The sequence below is a fragment of the Aythya fuligula genome, chromosome 5 (genome assembly GCF_009819795.1).
Source record: "Aythya fuligula isolate bAytFul2 chromosome 5, bAytFul2.pri, whole genome shotgun sequence".
Lineage (NCBI taxonomy): Eukaryota > Metazoa > Chordata > Aves > Anseriformes > Anatidae > Aythya > Aythya fuligula.
This window is the reverse complement of record NC_045563.1, coordinates 8,841,767-8,864,087: the sequence shown is the minus strand read 5'-3', so window position 1 is coordinate 8,864,087 and position 22,321 is coordinate 8,841,767. Positions and strand designations below refer to the sequence as shown.

General features: G+C 41.3%; 1 protein-coding gene across 1 annotated transcript in view; it reads right to left on the bottom strand.

Moving 5' to 3' along the window:
- The window catches only part of AHNAK2 (AHNAK nucleoprotein 2), a 72,241-nt gene that overhangs the window by 17,614 nt on the left and 32,306 nt on the right, over positions 1 to 22,321 (bottom strand). The window contains 6 exon segments of the mRNA XM_032187715.1: positions 2,856 to 4,263; positions 5,028 to 5,209; positions 5,965 to 6,106; positions 6,700 to 6,756; positions 7,517 to 7,606; positions 8,379 to 8,449. Coding sequence (XP_032043606.1) covers positions 2,856 to 4,263; positions 5,028 to 5,209; positions 5,965 to 6,106; positions 6,700 to 6,756; positions 7,517 to 7,606; positions 8,379 to 8,449 — 1,950 coding nt within the window.

The following is a 22,321-nucleotide window of genomic DNA, read 5'->3' as shown; positions in this document are numbered from 1 at the left end:
GGGAGCTTGGATCTCGGCCCCGGGCAGGGTCACCTCAACGTCGGCGGCTCCCGAGGGCGCCGTCACTTGGGGCTCCTTGAGGCTCACGTCCACATCGGCGGCCACGGTGCCCTTGGCCTCTCTGCTGCTGGACCAGCCAAAGGAAGGCATGCCGAACTTGGGCATTTTGAACTTGCCGTCCTTGGCCTTCGTGGCCTCCTTCTCTGGGGCTTTTGCTTCCCCTTCGAGGGCGAGCGCCGCCTCGGGTGCCTGCAGCTCGACGCTGGCCTTTGGAAGGGTGACGTCGACGGAGGGCAGGCTGATGTCCACCTTGGGAGCTTTGATGTCAGCTTTGGGCATTTTGAGGGAGGGCTTTTCCAGCTTCCAGCCAGCCCCTTCGGTCTTGGCACCGGCAACGTCAGCTTTGAGGCCCAGTGCAGGGCCTTCCCCTGCCACCGTCACGGTGCCGGAGGGCAGGTCAACCTCAGCGGTGGGCAGGCTGACCTCGCCTTCGGGCCCTTCCGCCTTGGGCGCCGACACTCCGAATTTGGGCTTGTCGAACTTGGGCATCTTAAACTTCCCTTTGAGGCCCGTGGCTTCCAGCTCGGCTCCATCGAGCGAGCCTTCGGCGGAGGGCACTTTCACGTCTACCTCGGGTGCCTGGAGGTCAAGGGAGCCTTCCACGGAGGGCAGCTTGATGTCAGGCGCCGAGATGCTGATGTCGACGGTGCCGGCCTTGACCTCTGCCTCTGGCAGGCTGGCCTCGACTTTGGGCAGGCTGACGTCCGCCTCGACTTTGGGAGCCTTGACGGTCGGCTTGGAGAAGGCCACGCTGGGCACCTTGACTTTTGGCATGTGTATTTTCATGCCGCTGCCCTCCACTTTGCCGGCAGCCACGTCCAGGCTGCCTTCGGCGTCGGGGCCCTGCAGGGTGAGCTCGCCCTCCGGGAGTTCGGCCTGGGCTTTGGGCACGGAGATCTCGCCCTTTGGCAGGCTGACCTGCACGTGGGGCGCTTTGACTTTGGGCAGCTTGACGCTGGGCATCTTGACGTCGGGCATTTTGAACCGGCCTTTCTCGCCGTCTCCGCCGGCGGCTGTCTCGATGGCCACCTCGACGCCGGGAGCTTGGATCTCGGCCCCGGGCAGGGTCACCTCAACGTCGGCGGCTCCCGAGGGCGCCGTCACTTGGGGCTCCTTGAGGCTCACGTCCACATCGGCGGCCACGGTGCCCTTGGCCTCTCTGCTGCTGGACCAGCCAAAGGAAGGCATGCCGAACTTGGGCATTTTGAACTTGCCGTCCTTGGCCTTCGTGGCCTCCTTCTCTGGGGCTTTTGCTTCCCCTTCGAGGGTGAGCGCCGCCTCGGGTGCCTGCAGCTCGACGCTGGCCTTTGGAAGGGTGACGTCGACGGAGGGCAGGCTGATGTCCACCTTGGGAGCTTTGATGTCAGCTTTGGGCATTTTGAGGGAGGGCTTTTCCAGCTTCCAGCCAGCCCCTTCGGTCTTGGCACCGGCAACGTCAGCTTTGAGGCCCAGTGCAGGGCCTTCCCCTGCCACCGTCACGGTGCCGGAGGGCAGGTCAACCTCAGCGGTGGGCAGGCTGACCTCGCCTTCGGGCCCTTCCGCCTTGGGCGCCGACACTCCGAATTTGGGCTTGTCGAACTTGGGCATCTTAAACTTCCCTTTGAGGCCCGTGGCTTCCAGCTCGGCTCCGTCGAGCGAGCCTTCGGCGGAGGGCACTTTCACGTCTACCTCGGGTGCCTGGAGGTCAAGGGAGCCTTCCACGGAGGGCAGCTTGATGTCGGGCGCCGAGATGCTGATGTCGACGGCGCCGGCCTTGACCTCTGCCTCTGGCAGGCTGGCCTCGACTTTGGGCAAGCTGACCTCCGCCTCGACTTTGGGAGCCTTGATGCTGGGCATCTTGACGTCAGGCATTTTGAACCGGCCTTTCTCGCCGTCTCCGCCGGCGGCTGTCTCGATGGTCATCTCGACGCCGGGAGTTTGGATCTCAGCCCCGGGCAGGGTCACCTCAACGTCGGCGGCTCCTGAGGGCGCCGTCACTTGGGGCTCCTTGAGGCTCACGTCTACATCAGCAGCTCCCGTGCCCTTGGCCTCTCTGCTGCTGGACCAGCCAAAGGAAGGCATGCCGAACTTGGGCATTTTGAACTTGCCGTCCTTGGCCTTCATGGCTTCCTTCTCTGGGGCTTTTGCTTCCCCTTCGACGGCGTGCACCGCCTCGGGTGCCTGCAGCTCGACGCTGGCCTTTGGAAGGGTGACGTCGACGGAGGGCAGGCTGATGTCCACCTTAGGAGCTTTGGTGTCAGCTTTGAGGGAGGGCTTTTTCTCTATATCTTCCTGTGCTGTCATTGTAACCGTGGTTTTTCCTTTTTTTGTTTCTGAAATTTCATTTTCTGTATATTTTACATTCGTTTTGTATTTTGTTATTTCTATATTTTCTGTTGGAATTTCTGTGTGTTGTTTAAATAATCCTTTTTTTGTTAATTTTATCTTTTTTTCTTTCATTTTTATTTCTTTTTCATCTTTTTTTGTTCCTGTTTGAGAGATAGTTTCTTCTTTTTTCTGGGTTGGTGTACTGGGTTCATCCATTTTTACTTCTTCGTCAGTTTTTATAGGCTGTATTTGTCCTGTTGTTTTTTCCAAATGCATGTCTGGTAATGACTCTTTTATATGTTGCTTTTTTATTGTTGGTAATTCATCTCCTAGTGTGTGTTCGATATTTTTTTCGCTTATTTTTTCTTTGGATATTCCTATCTCCATTTCAGCATTTGGAAATGTCGTATCTTCTCCTGATACACTCATTTCCATTTTTGCTCCTTCTTTTAGGGATGGCATCTTTGCTTCCTTGTCCCTTAACTGACTGTAAGGTTCCCCTGTCTCATCCTTTGCGGTTGCCCAGGTAAATGTAGGCAGTTTAAACTTTGGTAGTCTGAATTTGCTTTCTTTTCCTTCCGTATCCTTTTCACCTGTCTTCATGCCACTGTCCATCTTCAAGTCTTTATCACTCATGGGCATATCATCCTCTGTCTGTGCCTTTTTAACAATATCATCTGATTCAACTGTGCTGTCTTCTCTTGATATTTTAGTGTCAACTTTAGGTATTTTGGCAATTTTGAATGATGGTATTTGCATTTTCAAAGTAGATTCTTCTGATTCTGCATCAGATATGTGAGTTTTCACTTCTAACTTCCTGCCTACCTCTGTAATTTCATCAGCTGTTGTTTCTGGTACAGAACGTGGAACATCACTTTCTGGTTTGGTTAAAGTGTTCTCAGTCTCTGGCTCTTTTCTTTTGGGCACTGAAATTTCAGATTTTGTTTTCGGAACTTTTGGTATTTGTGTGTCATCTTCCATTTGCTTTTCTTCTGTTTCCAGTATGTCAGGTGTATGTAATTCTGCTTTAGCAGTGCCTATTTCTAGACCTCTTACCTGTATGGATCCTTTTGCTGCATGATCCATTATGTCTATGTTAATTCCAGATTCTCCTTCTGTTTTATCAGCTGTTCCTTTCTGTTTCTTTTTCCATGATTTTGATGAGGCTTGTGGTAGTTGTTTAGTTGGACTTTCTTTCAGATCTGCTGCTTCTGAACTGGGCTTCAGTACCTGTGTTGTTATAGCTGGTCCTTCAGGTACAGTAAGCTTCAGTGCTGATTTCTTTTCCTTTTCTGTTTTAATGCTTATTTCAACTTCAGGGCATTTTTTTTCATGAGTGGGAATACCGTTTTTCATATCTTTTAAGTCTTTTGTTAAAGTTTCATGTAACTCCTCTGTTTTCATTTCATAAGCAGGAGATGTGGTATATTCAACAGTCAGTATTTCAGGACTTTCCATACTGATATCTTCTTTATGTATCTTTTGTCTTTCAGATAACAGTGTAGCTTTTATTTCTTTTTTTTGCTTGTCTTGAGATTCTCCTTTGGATCTGTGCATTTTGAATCCAATACTAGGGAACTTCAGTTTCTTTTGGCTTCCTTTTTTTTCTTTAATATGAACTTCTTGTTGAAATTGAGACTCTGTGTCTGTGCTTGTAGGGGAAATATCCTGTAGAGCAGGCTCATATGCATCAGATGTACTATGAGATCTTCTGTGTCCCAATATCTTTTTATTTTTAATTGACTGGAATTTTGGCCATGACAATCTGTCTTTTTTAGGTCTCTTGCTTCTTCCTACCCTTTGGTTTACAATTAATGTTTCCCTGTCTTCTTCTGAAATAGTTTTTCCTGAAATATGCAGTGTTTCTTCAGGAATGCTTTCACTGAGTTCTTTTTCCTGAAAGAACAAATATAGTTAGTAGATTAAGAGTTAACTAAATATAGAGGCAAGACAAAAAATATAGACAATAAAATATAGACAATAAAATATATACTATAAAATATGTAGAGAATTGAGCTTTGTATTCACGTTATCTGCTTCTTATGTTAAAAAATCCTGAAAATGGAGGATGTAATTCAGGCAGAAATTACATAAAATAAATAGATTATATGACAGTAATATGTGGACTTGTGAAAGTATACCATCGTTGCAAAACATCTCTCTGTATTGCTGTATAAATACATGTATATATGAAGAGAAAATATGCAAAAATAATTTTGAATGTGGTGAAGACCTGTGAGCAGATCCTGCCTATGGAGATATCAGGGATTCAACATATTTTTATGATAATATTTCATTGCTGAGCTTTTGAGAAAAATATTTACTGGTATCTTACACTTTGAAAATATTGAACATAAATATTAGAGTTTACCTGAGCTCATTCAATCAGTGAACTTAATAACAGAAACAGCTCTGACTCACTAGAGAAGAATGTTTTTCTACCCTAAATCAAGATTGCGTTTTTATCCAAAATCTATAGTCTTGCCCAGAATGTTTATAAGGATGCAAATATTGTGTGGGATTTTTTTATTCTAATGAATATTCATATTAGTAAGAAGATGTTTTAAGAAGAAAAGCACTGTATTTTCTAATCAGTATTTCCACATAGCATGTTGCTACAGTGTTATACAAGCTTTGTAAATTAATCAAGTAACTAGTACCTGACTTAATCTTTCCTTTTTGTACTGGGCTGTAGAGTGAATATGTTCCAGCTCTTCTTTCCCAGCAATTTTTCTTTTGAGGCTGAACTGGACTCTGTATGGCTCAGAATATTGAAGAATCTTAAGTGCATCTTCATATTTGATGTTATCAAAAAATATTGTGGCGCTTAGAAGCTGATCACCTGCAAAAAGAATCAGACATCATGTCAATTAGTTTGTATTTTTTTGTGATTTTTCAGAATCTGCTGAATTAATGTTCATACAAGAGAAAAATATTTAACAACTTCTATTGATTTACAATATAAAATTATGTTCACAGACTAGAATTACAGAATAGTTAAGGTTGAAGGGACCACTGGAGATCATCTAGTCCAACCACTCTGCTTAGGGCAGGGTTAATGACAGCACCTTGCTTCAGTCTGTGCGCAGTCAGGTTTTGAATATTTCCAAGGGTGGTGACTCCATAACTTCTCTGGACAATCTGTTTCAGGGTCTGACCACCCTGCCAGTAACAGTTTTTTCTTATATTTTTTTAGACTTTGGACTTCTGTTCTTGATTAAATCACTATTTATCGGAGTTTTGTGGCAGAATATTTTGTAGAAGAATGAAAGGCAGGTTCTTTGTGAATGTAATAATGAGTTGTTTTTTCTCTCCATTTTAATTGTGTATATACTACTTTCTATATAACCTTTTCACTATTCCAGTGAAAATTTGATTTTTTTAATGGTATTCAAAACAATTCACATATTGTTAATAATTAAGAAACTTATCTTGGAAATTATTAATATGGAAAGGTCATAATATTAGTTGGCTTGGCATCTTCTATTTCTATTATCTAAACAGATGACAGATCAGGCAGGTATCTATATACACAGAGATATATGCCTGATTATTATAAAACTTAAAAAAAAAATAAATTAGAAAATCAGACTGTACCTTCTCTCAGACTAAATACTTTTGAAGCAGGAGACTCCTTAAGTACTTTTTTAATAAATATTCCTTCATCTCCTCCACCTGTCACGCTAAAACCACTAGCACCAGCTTCCACTTCTGTTTTCAAGGTCACTTCCATTGTCTCCTAGATGTAGAAAAAGGTTTGAATTTATGATTACTCATTTGTATTAAAGTATTTAAGATTGTACAATGAGAAAAGTGAGAGTTCTCAGGTGTATTTTCAGTGGCTTAAGAAAGATTATCTAAAGCAGACAATGTACTTGTTCAGTGTGAGTCAAGTCTGTTCTAAATTAAATTAAGCACATGTGTTAGGTCCTTGCTGCATCAGGGCCACAGGGAAAATAGATTATAATCTGAATATGTGAAACATATGGAAGTTTATAGGGCTGAAAGTCTGCATTTTCTGTGAAGATGTTAGGCACCTGAAATAGAGTCAACAGGCCAGAAAAGTCAGAATAAGAGTCAGTACTGTACTATACTGAAACCAGAGAAGACTAAAGAATGTTGAAAAGAATAACAGAAGGACCACAAATAGGGCAAGTAAGTGTTTATACCTGCTTGTGCCCCAGTGAACAATTTTTGAAGTTCCTGGCCAAACCAAGTCTAAAGTGATTCTTTGCCCATTTGTCCTTTCTGTCTACCCATCCACACCTGCATAACAGACTTTACTGTTTTGCAAACCATACACCTAAAACTACTGAGTGTTTTTAGACTGACCTGTGGATGACTCTGTTTTGATTTGTCTGTAGAATATTTTTTGTTTTCTTCTTGAAGCTGAAAAATAAATTTCAATTGTTTAGTGTTAATAATTAGTTCCGTTCTAAAGTTCAACAAAATGCTTGATTTAGACCAAGAACTGAGGCTGACTTTAGTGGCAACATAGTTAAATTTGGGATATACAAGTAAAATGTACAGTGTTAATGATTTAACTACATAATCCCCAGTAGTAAATTAGATGCAGGGCCTCCCTGACTTGTACCAAAATTTGAAGGAAATGAATGCCAGAGAGCAGTTGCATCAAGACATTGAGATCTTTTCTCAAGTAGCATATTTCTCATGCTTTCATCTTTGTGAACAGCACACGTTTTTCATTTATTTGATTTCAGCATGAACTTCAAAACATTGACTACTTAACACGAGTGTGCTAATTAATTTTTTTACTTTTGAATAATGAATAGATACGGGTACTTTTGAAATATGTATTAGATTCAAGTAAGTTAAATATTTTAACTAGGAAAAGTGTTATAATTTTTTGGCACCTTGTGCCCCAGGTACCTTAAAAATGAAGTCAAAAGCTTTTTTTTTTTTTTTTTTTTTGCCAAGAAAAAAGAACACAACCAACAACAAATCAATTAAAACAAAACAAAGACAAACAAACAAACAATCATCAATGAACATGACCCTTAATGAACATGGCAGGGAGGGAGACAACACATCATTGTATATGGCATTTGAGCCTTGGCTTGTTGTAGGGGCTGAAGTCCTTTCAATCAATCTGATAAAGCCATGCTCCTATGAAACTTCAGTGTCTTGCCTTTAAATATTCTTCTTCTATGGAATATTCATAAACTGGAGAGGAACCCTGTGGCCTTGGACGGATGTCTTCTACTGCCACTTCATTAACCTGAGGAAAAGAAATGAGTGGTGGAAAAGGCACAACCAGGGTTAAGCAGTGACCCAATTTTTTAGGAGAGATTTTCATATTAGGCACAGTCTCTTTCTGTGTACACATCTTTTATTAGCAACGGTGAATACAGAATAATGAATAGCTCTTTCCTTTGGTCAACAACAAACATAATGCTCATTTAAGGATGCTATTCAAGAACACGAGGGACAGACTCCAGAGCGACAAAAGTGCTGGTAGAGTGACTGTGGTTTTCTTTACAAACTGTATGCATCAATGGGCTGAACAGACTGAAAATACTAACAGATCAGTTAGTGACAACTGAAAAAGGCTATAACACTGCCATACCCTGCTTTATTTGCAAGGTTAAACTTTGCATCTTGCAACTTCAGACTTTATTGCCATCTATAAACAAGCAAATCATGGGAGAGTCCCACAACAAGCTTTGCTGACAATCATCAGACTGTGGGAAACCAGCAAAAACTTTAAAGAAATGTAATTGTAGTGAACAGTCATGTCCTATTTTGCTAGGTCTTGGTATTAAACTCATGCTGGTGAATCATGGTCAACAGCAGATCACACCATGTTGAAGCATCATTCCGGCTTTTGAGCTGGCGGACTAATCCCAAGCAGAAATACTACAAGCTACAGTATTTCTGATTTGAAAAAGAATCACAAGCAAGACCCCACTATTAAAAAAAAAAAAAAAACCTGAAGATCCCAATTTCACAATGCAATTTAAAACAACAACAACAACAAACCAAAAACTCACAGAATCTTCATCTTCTGCATCAGCATCAGCATCTCCCGGAGGCTCTGCCGGTCTCAGCTGTCGTCCAGAACCTGAAAGCAGCACACAGGTTGTGGGTGTCCGTGTGAGCCTTGCAAAGCACAGAGCAGCGAGCTTCCAAACTGAAGCAACCCCGAGCAGCACTCCTGGAAAAAGCGTGCAGCCAGCAGTAGGAAGGCCTGCTTTTGTTTAAATTCCTTATCTCAGATCGCATTAGGGTGATTTTTCCAAAAATACCAGACATGTTCATATCCAGAAACATAAAGGCTTTTGCAAAATAAAATGAAAAAATCAAAGAAGGAAAAAGAAGAACTAGAAGATGGCCTGACTTTTTGCTTATTGACTACCAAGGGGGCTTAAGGTAGGCCTGGCAGGGTTTTGGCAGTGGGGTTGCAGGGTGGTCTCTGTGAGAGAAGAGTGAGACTGTCCTATGACAGATGCAGCTGGTACCAGCTGGTTCCAGATGGTTCCAGATGGCTTGGTAAGGCACGGGACATATCCACTCCCTGCAATGCTAACCTGATCAGAGGAGTTTCTGGCACCTCTGTGAAAGCAAGTTTAAGAAACAGCGGTAAACACCGAGAAAGAAGGAACAATGCTAGAGGAGGAGGAAGAAGCAGAAGAACACACCAGAGCAGGAGGAGAGAGGAGACACGGAGAGCAGGAGAAACACCAAAGCAAAATTGCAGCTTGAGTAGGAGCTGAAGTAAAAAGCTGAGTGGGCATGGAAAGCAGGTTTGATTCTGATGGGTGGAGGAACCCACACTGGAGCAGCTGAGTGTGAAACAAGGAGCTGGAAAAGAAAAGCAGCCCCAATCTGCTGACCCCTACCTCCCACACAGCCCCTGGCCTCCCTGAGGTGAGGGGACTGGAGACCAGAATTTGTCTGGAGGGGAGCTGAGATGTTTTTCCCAAGTGTGTGTTTGTTTGTTGATGGTGGTTGTTTTTTTCTTTCTTTCTTTCTTTCTTTTTTTTTTTTTTTTCTTTTTTAAAATCATAATTGGCATTTAAAAGTTTAAAAGTTTGCTAATTGGCAATATATTAAAGTGATTGAAATTCCCCACCTAGAAACTTTTCCTTGACTGTGATAGAGGTCTTAAGGGAGTAAGCATCATGAAGTTTTGATAGTCATAAAGACTCTGCTTTTATGGTTTTTAAAAGAATTCAGGGCAGAGAGGAGAAGGAATGAAGGAGAAGGGCCGTTTGAAAATATGATTCTTTTGAAATGTCTGAAGTTGAGCAACAAAGAATGAAAACAGCATGAATATATTATCTTTTTTAGCGATCTGGGTTTAGCCAGTAGATGACAGTGTGGCCGAGTTACACAGTCCCTGATGCACAGGATATTCTAATACATAAGTCTTGTCCTGATGATTAGACCTCTTTCCTGTCTCCATGACATATTGTTTTCAAGGCATCAGGCTGTCTCTCTCTCTCTCAGGACCAATTCTGCATAGTTCTGGCTCTCCTAAACATATCCCCTGGCTTAAAAATGTGCTTGAACACTAGAGAAGACAGCCACAAGCAAAATTGTGTGATTTGTTCATTGTCTACTTTAAATGAAGAATTCTTGGCTGGAAAATGACATTTTTGACTTTGGATATTGCATGCTGTGTGTGCAGACAAGCTGGCATGTCTTCTGTATGCATGCAATCACTCTACAAGTTGCCAAGCTCTTGTTAAAATGGCTGTGATTTTGATAGCCTTTTTACATAGTTTGCTGATCTCCTACATTTCTTTTTTTTTTTCCTTGACTTTTTTTTTTTTTTTCTTCTACATATGATATTATTTACTATAGGCAGGCTCATAAAAGATCTGTGCCATGCGATCAGTGATGGACCACTTCAATAAGATGAATGGTGATAACGTGCTTCCAGTGGGAGTGTCCCATGTCAGTCTGGGGGCCAAATTTCCAAACTTGACTGAACAGAGGACACCTTACCCATGTGTACATCTTCTTAATCATCTCTCCTACGGTATTTTAGCTCCAGAGAATTAGGATCAACTTAGAATGTAGTGGGACTGACAGACCTTGCCTCCTTTAGTATTCACAGGACTAGTCGCGACCCCTACGATGGACAATTCCAGAAAATGGTCTTAATGCAGGCCCTAATTCAGATTAAAGACCTAAATATAATGTTTTGATTTTTTTTCTTCCAAAAGCTCTAGCATTTGCAATTTTCAGAAACTCGATAAAATTGGAAAATGAGCATTTATATGTGTATTTATATGAACCTGGTTTTAGGCATTTCTACTTGAAATTTCTGGAATTCATTCATGAAACTCTTTACCACATTTATTTTAATGAGTATCATATGGGGAGAAGAGCTGCAGGACTGAGGTTTGATTGTTTAATTTGCTTAGTGCTTCTAAATATTCAGGTGCCAACAGCAAATTTTATGGCTATTACTAAAATTCCAAGAAATTGTAAGGACTTAGGCTTGTGGCATTGCCGTATTTTTCACTTGGGAAAATCCCACCCACGAGCTTTGAAGTCCAGTAGAATGACTTAACAGAATAGTACTTGGATTGCTAGAGCTTTTGCACTTTAGTGCAGCACTTTAAGGCTAGTTACAGCATTGATCCCTGGTGGCTGCCAATGATTTGCTACTGGAAAACTGAAAGGAAAGAATTATCTGGGAGGATTTTTGGACTGGTTCACTGCTGTTTCTCTTGTTTTACTCTGGTGTAACTTTAGTGGCATTTTAGCTGTCTAGAACAGGAGCAATGCAAGTATGAGGTTCTCCAGCTAGGGGCTTATAGAATCATTTAGGTTGGAACAGACCTCTAAGATCATCCAGTCCAACCGTTAACGTAGCACTGCCAAGTCCACCATTAAACTATGTCACTAAGCACTACATCTAAATGTTTTTGAAGTCCTCCAGGGATGTTGACTCAACTTGGTAGCCTGTTCCAATACTTCACAACCTTTTCAGTAAAGAAGTTTCTCCTATTATCCAACCTAAACCTCCCCTGGAGCAACTTGAGGCCATTTCCCCTCATCTTATCACTTGTTGCTTGGGAGAAAAGCCTGATCTCCACCTCACTATTTCCTCCTTTCAGGTCATAGTAGAGTGCATAGGTCTCCTTTGTAGATCTCCTTTGTAGGTCTCCCCTGAGCCACCTTTTCTCCAGGCTAAACAACTGCAGCTCCCTCAGCTGGTCCTCATAAGACTTGTTTGCTAGACCCTTCACCAGCTTCATAGCCCTTCTTTGGACATGCATCAGCACCTTGATGTCCTTGTAGTGAGGGCCCAAAACTGAACACAGTACTCAAGGTGCGGCTTCACCGGAGCTGAGCACAGAGGGACAATCACTTCCCTAGTGCTGCTGGCCACACTATTTCTTATACAAGCCAGGATGCTGTTGGCCTTCTTGGCCACCTGAGCACACTCCTGGCTCGTGTTCAGACAGCTGTCAACCAATACCCTAAGGTCCCTTTTCACAAGGCAGCTTTCCAGCCACTCCTCCCGTAGTGTATCATGGGGTTGTTGTGCCCCAAGTGCAGGACCCAGCACCTAGCCTAATGGTCTGCACTAGCTTGAATGTCCCTGTATAGTTTGCACAGTTGATTTATCTTGCCATCCAGCAGGGCATATCCTATAGGTTCTAACAGAGGAAAAACTCTAAAAACCAGTTACTTTAAACTAAGTATGCAAAGAATGATTAGGTGACCAGTACCTTCACAATCTTCCTGTTACTAAGACTGTGCTATCCCTAAAACCCAAGAGAATTAGATCATCACTTTCTGCAATGAGACCTGAACACTTACTTCATATCAGGATGACATTTTAAAGCAACAAATTACACTGCTAAATATTGTTCAGTGTGGTGGGTAAAAGCCTCTACTCATCTTGTGTAGGAAGGGAAAGAGTCCTCCTGTGAAAGCCCTTACTAAACTGCTACCTTTCCTAAATGGTAATAGCAGGATGCTTTCCTACAAAAAGGAGCAACGAACCACAGGGCAAATGGAGATGCAGCTGAGATTACATGGAGGGACATCAGCTACATAAATGACCTCCCTTCCCGAAGCTTCACAATTAGGGCCTTTGCAACCATCTGATTTCCCCAGACTCCGTGTGCTTGTATATTAGTTCTCCTCTCTACCACAGTCAACCTATATCAGCAAAGACTTCTTGTACCCCTCATTCCCACTGTAGAGTAGGTATAAGATTTGCTTTAGATTTTTTCCCTAAAAGCAATATCTATAAAAGAGGGGAATTACAGTACATTGATGAATTCCGTTTTCAGCAAAGCCTTCTTTTTGTTTATAAAAGACTGTGCCAGTAAACTATAATTTATATGCATGTCATTCTCATGCCCCAAATAGTAACGATGCCAACATTTTATAGGTTTTAACTTTTTTTATATAAATCCTGGACAACCAGTGCTTTGTTCAAAATGTTTTCATAAACAAGATGGAATTTACATCAGTGACTACTTCTAATAGCCAGTGAACTGACTTCAGAACAAGGGAATTTTTTGAAAGTAGGCAGTAGGAGTTACATAGAACGGAAAATTTTCATATCATATGACTGAAAATTGTGTTTGCTTTCTAAAATACATTTTTAAATTATTATTATCTTTAATCTAGTAACCCAGCTGGGCAGTTTTGGGTAAAACTGCAAAAATGTAAAACCAATACTTTTTTTGGTGTGCACATTCTGTGGACAACAGTTTCAAAAAAAAGAAAAAAAAAAAGAGAGAGAAACTATAATCAATTTATATATGACAGTGTTATCTAATTCAAGGCAATTGGGTATTAATGTATTGTATAAACTGAACAGAAACCCAGCTTTAACTGTGCCACTGGTGTATAAATTTACCGTAATCTGAGTGCTTTAAAATCAAATTAGGAATAAAACAGCAAATGACAATACCGGGTATGATTATCTTCCTTTCTCTGCACTTCTTAAATTTGGGCTTTCTGCCTCTTAAGATTTCATAGTACAGATATGTTTGCATATGAATGTAGTGAATTTAAGAAGTCTGTTCATACTTTTTAAGTATACAGTTTTTCTTTGCATCAAGTCCTTAAACATTAGATTTCCTGCCAAAAGTGGCTTTGTTTTGTTTTGCTTTATTTATTTATTTCTGTGGAAGAGAACTATAATGCTGCTGTTGTCTTGTTTTCCCTGGGATTTTAATGTAGATTTGTTAAAATCAAGAGAAGTAGCAATTGTTGCAGTGCACATATTTTTGACAAAGATTAAATGCTTATTCTCAAGTAGTATTGTCACCAGAGAAGGTTTTCTCTTGCCATGTACTGACTGGCATGAATTATCCAACTTCATTTCAACACTGGATTTCTCTTAAATAGACAGAAACCTGAGCCGTGGTAAACATAAATCTTTAGGTGAAAACTTGTATGTTTTGCTCACTCATTTATTATTGTTTTTTAACATATGAAATCCACAAAACTGTGCCTTTTCTTTACTAGGATTTTGTTAATTACCATTTCTTAGCTGCAGTAAGAAACAGAGTTCTGTTTGTCCACTATTGATCTGGTCATGTGGAAATTAATAGCTTTGAGTCCATACTGAGTTAGAGGACTCATGCTTAGACATGCACAAGGCTGAGACATCTTTAGATCAGGTCTTTTCTGGCAATGCAAAGCATACCCTGGGCACAGAACTTTATTAGCATTATTAACAAGGAGAAGGAGGAGCGAATAATTGTGTGACAAACAACAACAATAATAATTAACTATCAGTATCATCGTTGGCACTCTGTTTAACCCAGCAAATAACTTATATAAGTATGTCAGCAGTTTCATGGGGCTCCCTCATGTGTTTAATATCACGTTTTGTTATAAATAATGTTGTGCATCGCTGCCATCATTCAGACCTTCAGCTGGCATCAAGACCCCTCTGCCAGGGCAGTACCTGCAGCCATTGGGTGCCCACACCTGCAGACCTGTCTGTCCCTGTGCCCTCAGCCCCCCTGTCCCAGCCCTGTTGCCTCTCATGCATACGCTGCTGGTCACTGCTAATGCACTACTCCAGAATTGCTCCTGTTTTTTTAAATTGAATCCCTTTCTCAAAATTGGTAATGTGCCCTTCCTTTTTATTTATTTATTTATTTTTAAATTTCCTATTGCTTGTTTTCACTCACTTGTAGGTATCACAATTTCTTGGATTCCTTCTCTTCCCTCAGAGCTCTCACAGCCTCCTGAGCAGTGCTGCTATGAAGGCCCATAACCCCTTCTGATTCACTTCTCATATTTGAAATAGGGAATATTTAGAATATTTAGAATATTCAGAATCGTAGGTCCCAGTTCAGGAAAGCACTTGATAACAGGAACACTATGCACATGCTTGGCATTTAACATGGCCTCTCAAGAGCAATTTTTCTGATAGGTAAGTTCACCTGACTTCAGTTTACTAAGAGAAAATTTTCACTTTGAGCTAACAGGCAAAAAGGCAGCAATTCAAACATTTTACTTTTTCTTTGGCCTCCTCAGTGCTTTCCATATCTGGTTCTTCTTTGTTTCCATCTCCATCCATAGCCTTAATTATTTTGATGGTTTATTAAATTAATGCATACATCTTGCACTGAATTCTTTGGGTTTCTGAGGATATCGCAGGAGACTGAAGACTGATGAACAAATGTAGATTAACTAGCTGATTAAGATGTCATTTCAACTAGGCAGTGTCATCAAGTATATAAGCTATTGCATTCTTGTTTTAGTTTCCTTAAAGCTCTAATGGCTGAAAAACAGCCTAAATCAGATATTATTTTTTTTAAGCCCTCACAGGCAAAATTATAATGATCACAAAAAGACCATCTTTTCTATCTCAGCTACCATTTTCTGCAAATGAACATGATTTTTTGGCACTTAAAAAAATATTTTCACAATTTTCCAAAATCAGCCGTGCTAAAGATCTCTGAGCTCCAAAGGATGATTGTGTTCTCTCACTGCATGAGGGGCTTGGCTAGGTCAGTTCAGAGCAACCATCCTCGCCATCCAAATCCTCCTAGGCAATTTGGAGGAAGAGTCACGTTCTTCCAAGCAAGCAGTGCTGTCTGTGAGGAAAATGACCCTGCAAGCATCACTTGGTGAAGATCAGACTCTGAAAGAAACTGCATATAAGCTCCTCTATGCATGCACCATGCTCCTTAAGGAAGCTGCCACAAGGCATTGCCAGTAAGCAGCCCCGACAATGCTGGGGAAAAGCATCAGCTGAAAACTGAGAGGTCCATTTTCTACAGAAATTTCCTAGTGCATTTCAGAGAGCTGGTTTCATTCCATTGTCCTGCGAGATCCCCTGGGCTGAGAGTTACAGCAACTGCTGGGCAGGGCCCCGGGGCACGGCAGGACCGCAGCGGGAATGCCGCGGCTGTCACTCTATCCGGGCAGGATCCGTGGCAGTGGGGAGATGCGGGCGCAGTGTCACGGAGGAGGCTGTAACATTACAGGAATGTAATGTTACTTCACTTGAACCCCTGCCAGCGAGACAGCGGGGGCACCCGCTCGCTCCACCTAGACAAACTAGCTTGTCAGCTCCGAAATGAACTACTAACAGTGGAAAAAGCAGCCGTTCTGCCTTGGAAAAAGTGATGCAGTGGGGAATATTGCCCCCCAGTTTTTGTGTTTCCCCTCTGCCCTGGGCTGGGAGAGGGATCCTCCCCACCAAGCCCTGAAATTCTTGTTTCCCTAACTGCTTCTGTGAAGACAAAAGGCCTAGCCTGTGGAATGGCAATACAGAGGCTGCATGCAGCTAGAGGGGTGTAACAGGCCATGCTGTCTGCAGGATGCTATCAGAACCAGTCAGGCCTGTGTCTGAGCTCTACTCCCGCCTTTGTTTTGTATCTGGTTTGGTAATGCCCCCTGGCTGCACTCTGTCACTTGGCTGCATACTTGTGCCGTGATGAATGTAACGCGGCCTTCGAGGCGAAAGCCGGGCCTCGTAGCACAGCGGAGCTGGAGGAGCGGCTACTCCCAAATAACCAATGTGTGAATAGTTTCCTTCCATTCAAGGCATGAACAAGATGTTTTGATTCAATGCCTTGGTATGTTAAGCTGCCCTTGTCGGTAGTTAGAGTACTTCATTAAAAGCCTTCAAATCATTTCATCTCAAAACCCTCTGAAACCAGAAAATATACGTGAGTTACAATCATCCATCTCCTTTCCTGGCCAGAGAGCTGTTTGTGAACTTAGCTCCTGCTTTTATCTAAGGGAACAGGCCACTGCTCTCCAAAGTACGTCCAAGTAAAGAAACATTTAGGGAGTTAAGGTTTCTTACACCCCAGACTGGGCTCTGTAGGATTTTATACAGCATTTTCTACAGGTTGACTAATATCAGGGAAGATGTGGAAGAGCACTGGCATCTAAGAACAGATATAAACACTACCATAAAAAGAGAAACTAGCAGCCCCCAGATGAAAAGGGGAGCGAATGGCTTTCCCGTGAGTGTGTGTATATTGATAAGCTCTGTCCACAGATTTAAAACTATTGAAAGCATGCCTGCTCACACTTTGCAACAAGAGCAAAGCCTTTCATGATACCAATCAGAAAGGAGCTCTTTATTTTTACAGACGTGCATCTTTCCTCTGATGGTAAAGGTAAACTTAATAGAATCCATACGGCATTTCAGACCATCAGAATAAAAGCACCCTGGTGGGGCTCCACACAGACTTTCTCAGCTTAAGTCATATTTAAGCAATAAAATCACAGGGGATTTTTACTTCCAAGCATTTTTTTTTTTTGAATTGCCAATTTGAAGTTTCCCAGATCCTGAGTTAATGAGTTTCATCGAACTATCACCATTTTTCAAGTACTTGGCTGAAAATTACTGCTACACATTTACAGTAGTTCTTGTGATCTATATAGGAAATGTAATCTAGACAGATCCACACAAATCTTCTGATGCTAGAATAAAATATTTACTAAAATATTTTAATAGTCCAATATTTCACCTAATACTGAAAAAGAGCAATGTTTTATAGGAGTAACACAGTATTTGAAAATAAGCTCTCTACCAAAGTTTATTGTGACAACATCATTAGGATGATGTCCAAAAGAGACAGCAAAAGCAGGCAGCTATCTGAATTTTTCCCTCCTGATTTCTCCTTTGTTGTGCTGGCTAAAATACAGTTACAAATGGCAGGGTTAAAAAGGCAGCTGGAAAATGCTCATGGCGCCACCCAGACAACCTGAGGGTCAGTGCTGTTTCTCCCTGACCAAATGTCCTGTCTCAGAAGTAAAAGTTTTGCATTATCTCTGTAGTTTTAGTCTCATGGTTGCCTGGAGGGTAGGTGTAATGTCCTGGTCCGTGTCTCTGTGTTTGCTTGGTCTAGGCACGAATTTTCCTCTCTCTCAGGTTTTACGTGACAGAAGGGGTTTTCAGTGTGTGTTTTACTTCCTGCATGAATTCTCACGGTGTTCTGGTGTGTAATTATTGTGATGCTAATATGACATTAGGAGCCTGTCTGATAATTATCAGTTAGGACCTTTCTCCAGGACTACAGTGCCTCTATTCTCACAGTGTCAATAAGGGAGAGGCATCACTTTTTAGCAGTCATTATTATTTACATCCCAGCTCCTGGGCTGAACAAAAATTGCTTATGACCCTCGTGAAAGGGGCAAGTGTGGTTTAGAGATTCATAGCCAAATAAAGCAATAAAGACTGGTTTAATCCATTTTGATCCTCAACAGTTTTATCTCCTGGGACTCTCAACAATTTTATCTCTTGGGATATACTGCTTTGACTTGCAACTGAGTCATTACTAGTGCTGTAAATACCCGTACGACTACCCAGCTAAAATCTGCCAGGGTGTCACTGTCTGGATTTCAGGAAGGGTTTCAAGGACATGTTGCAAGTGAAATGCTCTCACTGGCTTACCCACTTCAGAAATCCTTGTAGGAACTACTCTGCAGGTATTTGGTTATCCAATATACTGATTAGGTATGTTGCAGCTTTTTTTCCCTCTGAAATCAACTCCTCCACCTATATAACAAATTTGCTCTGTGAAAGCGAATGCAAAGCTGCTGCCTTCTCGCAGGCGGCTCTCTTCTTACTGTCCTCCCTGCTAGATAGCTGTGAATTCAGCTCTTATCATGGCCTGCCTAGAAGCGGAGGCAGGTGGGTGCCTATTGCAGATAAGGCCCATAAAGCTCACACAAATTAACTTTCCCACATTCCTTCTCCTCGCTGATTCATCCCCCCAAGAATCCAGGCTTCTCCCGGAGCAGATTGCCTGCTCCATTGCCAAAGCACAGCCCTGGCCAGACTTAGAAATGATCAAATATTTATCAAAAATCATCATTCTGTCTTGATTGGCAGCCCTGGAGACTGAATTTCTCTGGCCTCAGAGTAAGTATTGCATGAGAAGTAGTGGCTGTAACCCCAAGTGGTCTCTTAAGGCAGCCCAGTACTGACCCAGAGAGGTTTCAATGGGTAGCAATGTAAGCTGACTGTCCCCTTTGCTGCTACATTAAAGGAGGATGTTAATTTGTGGTGCTTTTGGTAGAGTTCATGTTTATCCCTTAAGAATAAGTCTGAGAAAATCTACTAACACTATGTGAAAAGCCCAAAGCAACTGATACAGACTTTATATAAATGCCAATTACCACTCCAAATCAGAAACAGATTTTTTCAACCCAAACCGCTCTTCAAAACAGTTTTTAAAAAAATCCACACCATAATCAATGTGCAGAAAAAAAAAATATATATATATATATATATTTATACAGAGTTCAGGCTAAAGATTCTTATGGTCTAGGAAGACTTATTTCTCTTTACTGCACTGATAAAATTCAGTGCAAACTTAAGTGCCCAGATGTAGCAATATTAATGGAGTGATGTTACTGTGCATGTCTCTCTGGTATGCTGGGTATAGCCCCTCTCAAAACAGGAATGAAGAAAAAACCTCTTAGCTTTTCCACAACCTTTTATGGGGGGTTTAATATAAATAACTGCCCTTGGAAACAGGTTTTCAGTTTGAGAGAAAGTTCCCTGAGCAACTTGTTTGGTTGTAAATCACCACAGAAAAAAAATATCTTTTAAGCTTTAAAATTCCTTAATGTATATGTAATACCAGAGATATGGGAAAAAGGTGACAGAAAATTCTTATGGGAAAATATTTTACATCAAAGATAAAGTTAGCAGTTCCTTCATTCTGTTAAGATAAAAATCTTTTTTGTCAATAAACAGTGATGGTAGCAAAATAGTATTTGGCACAGCTCAATTTCTCTTGTTTTTATGTAGTGCAAGAGAGTCCCTTTAAAAATTAAGGAGAATTTCTAGATGCAAACTGTGGGTTTACAAAAGCACAAAAGCTCATTTACAGATAAATTAATCCATTGATTTGATTTAATAAATTAATTAGTATAGTTCAGTTCACATCAGTGTAGTTCAAGTCTGAAAAAAATCAACTACAGGCTGGGTTTTCAGCCCAAAGAGGTCAGATTTCAAAAGAATTAATCAGGTGACCTACCAAATTATTTGTAAAAATGTTATCCCCTTGTTTTGGTTCCTTGATATTCACCTCTTTTTTGAAAGACTCTCCCTAGCAGAGGTGTACACAAATCCCATCTTGCCCTGGTATATTCTAAGCTTCAGTTTGATAACTGTCCTCATTTACAAATCAAATTTGTGAGCTTAATCTGTACTCTTTGAAATCAGAAATAATCAAATATATGAGGGTGAAAAACATCAGAATTGCAAGTGTGTCGAGTTTTGGGAGGAGAAGCTGAAAATAACAAGCTTTCTTTGTATTTTATTATTGAAGAAAAAAAAAAAGTGAATCTTTCTGCATGAGTTTTAAATGATTCAGTGCTCACTTTCCTCCTCAACACCATCTAGCCAACCAGTGAAATGCCCAAAAATAACAAATTAGTGTGCTTGCTTAATAGATTAGAGGAAAACACAATTTAGTTAAGGAAGTAGATTTCAGTTTTATGTTTCACAGAGGTTAGTTAAAATGACAGGGAGAAAACATTTTTGAAAGACTCTTTGCTACAGTTCTGGATGTCTTTTTGGTTAAAGACTCAAATAGTGAGAGAGTAACTGCACTTCGGTTCATCCATGTAGTAACTGGTGAATTAATTGAGATGGGTGGAGTTGTTTGAAAGCAATAAGAAAACTATTTCTTGAGTTTATCACCCTTACGTCTGATTCATAACAGTTGCAAACATTCAGAGACCTTCTGTAATAAGAAAATAATGATATCTTATGGAAATGAGTAATTGTTTCTTTATCATAATGGTCTACTTACGCATAGGTCAAATGTATTTTAATTGAGTTAAAACAGGATGTGTTCTTTTTGAAGGCACATGTTAATTTTTTATTTATTTATTGATGAATAGCTGTTCTAGATTCAGACTAATGTTATAAGGGAGATTAAATTACATTTTGAATGTAATTGAACCAGCAGCCTTGCACCAATACAAAGCTGGTATAAGGAAAAGGAAGACCCTAGGGCTTTGGTTACAGTCTTTGAGATCTACTGCAATAGGTGGAGCTGATTCTTTTCTCAGTTAGATACTTTGGAGTCATTTGCATCTGTGCAACAAGAGGAAAATCCAGTGGCTTGTCCTCACTTTGCAGAATGCCAATGATCTCCTCAATTTGCAGAGCTGTGGAGAGTTTGAGTACAAGATGTTAGAATGGGAGGCATCTGAAGATGACCCTCAGTTCATCGCTAGGTTTTTCTGCACAATTTTTTCAAATCATACTTTAAATTCAATAGTGTTTTATTACTTATGCTCTCTTGAACTCTGCCTCATGCAATAGCCCCAGTGAGGACTCTGCTTTCTGTGAGCTGCAGTTGATCACGTATGACAGAGGATGCTGCTCTCCCCCAGAAAGTTACATTTGTCATCCTCTTGCCATCACCATATACAGCTTACAGTCAGTGATGCCAGAAAAGGAGAACAATTCCTGCCTTGAAACCACAAAGTGGAATAATTTTCATTTTACTGTAAACATCAAAAGCTTCATCACTATCTTACTCCAGCATTTTTAAATTCTGCAGTACCGAAGTCCTCTGTAAACTGGGATGTCAATAACATTTTAGCAGTGAATGAAATATTTGCTTTATATTGTGCTGTTGGAGTTGGATTTGACAGCACTCTGTAACTGCAACTCTGAGTGCAGATTTTTTTTTCATTTCAAGTGCTCTGAACACCGCTCAATCACCCTTTAAACACTCTTTTGACGTAAGTCTGTCCCTTTTTGACTAAGGGAGAAAAGGAAATAGCAAAGTGTTTTGGCTGATCTCTGAAGAAGACAAGCAGCCAGAGCAATCCTGTTTTGAAAGAAACAAAGTATTTGGCATCTTTCAATGCACAGCATGGTGCAACTGTGCATGGATGGGAGAAGGGCAAACACACCTCTTCTACACCAGGTAAATCTGCTATGGTAAGATGATTTCAGAAGGTTTTGAAAATACACCAGGGCATGCATCTCAAGAGCTCAGAACCCAGGACAAGCAATGAATGCTATGCCAAGCACAGTGAACAGGGCCAAGGTTAAAATTTCGGGTCTCCTGGGAGGTGTTCTGCTGCTGCTGGGTTCAGTTAAGGAAAAGAGCTCTTTCCTTTTTGGAACAGAGCTTGGGCAACACTTTGTGCTAGGTCTTGTTCTTGCTCCCTGGATTTGAAGGCCCATTCTCAGAGGGCCTGTGTATGTGCACATGCAAAGCACAGGTTGTTGCTGCAGGCTTACCCTCTGCAGACGGAATCACTGGCCCAGTTAAAAACTTCTGGACTGGTATTAGCATTGTGTGTAGGTACAAGAGGACTCTGGGGGGTTTGTTACTCTTATCGCTTGGACACATGCGGATATTATTCATGACTTAGTTACTCTGCAGACATCTGCAGCAGGGAGGGTCACAATCGCTTCTACAGCCACATGCCTGAAGAGAGGGGTCTGAAAAAGTATCCGAACAGTTTCTAAGGAAGTTTCAGCTCCCCTTGCTGA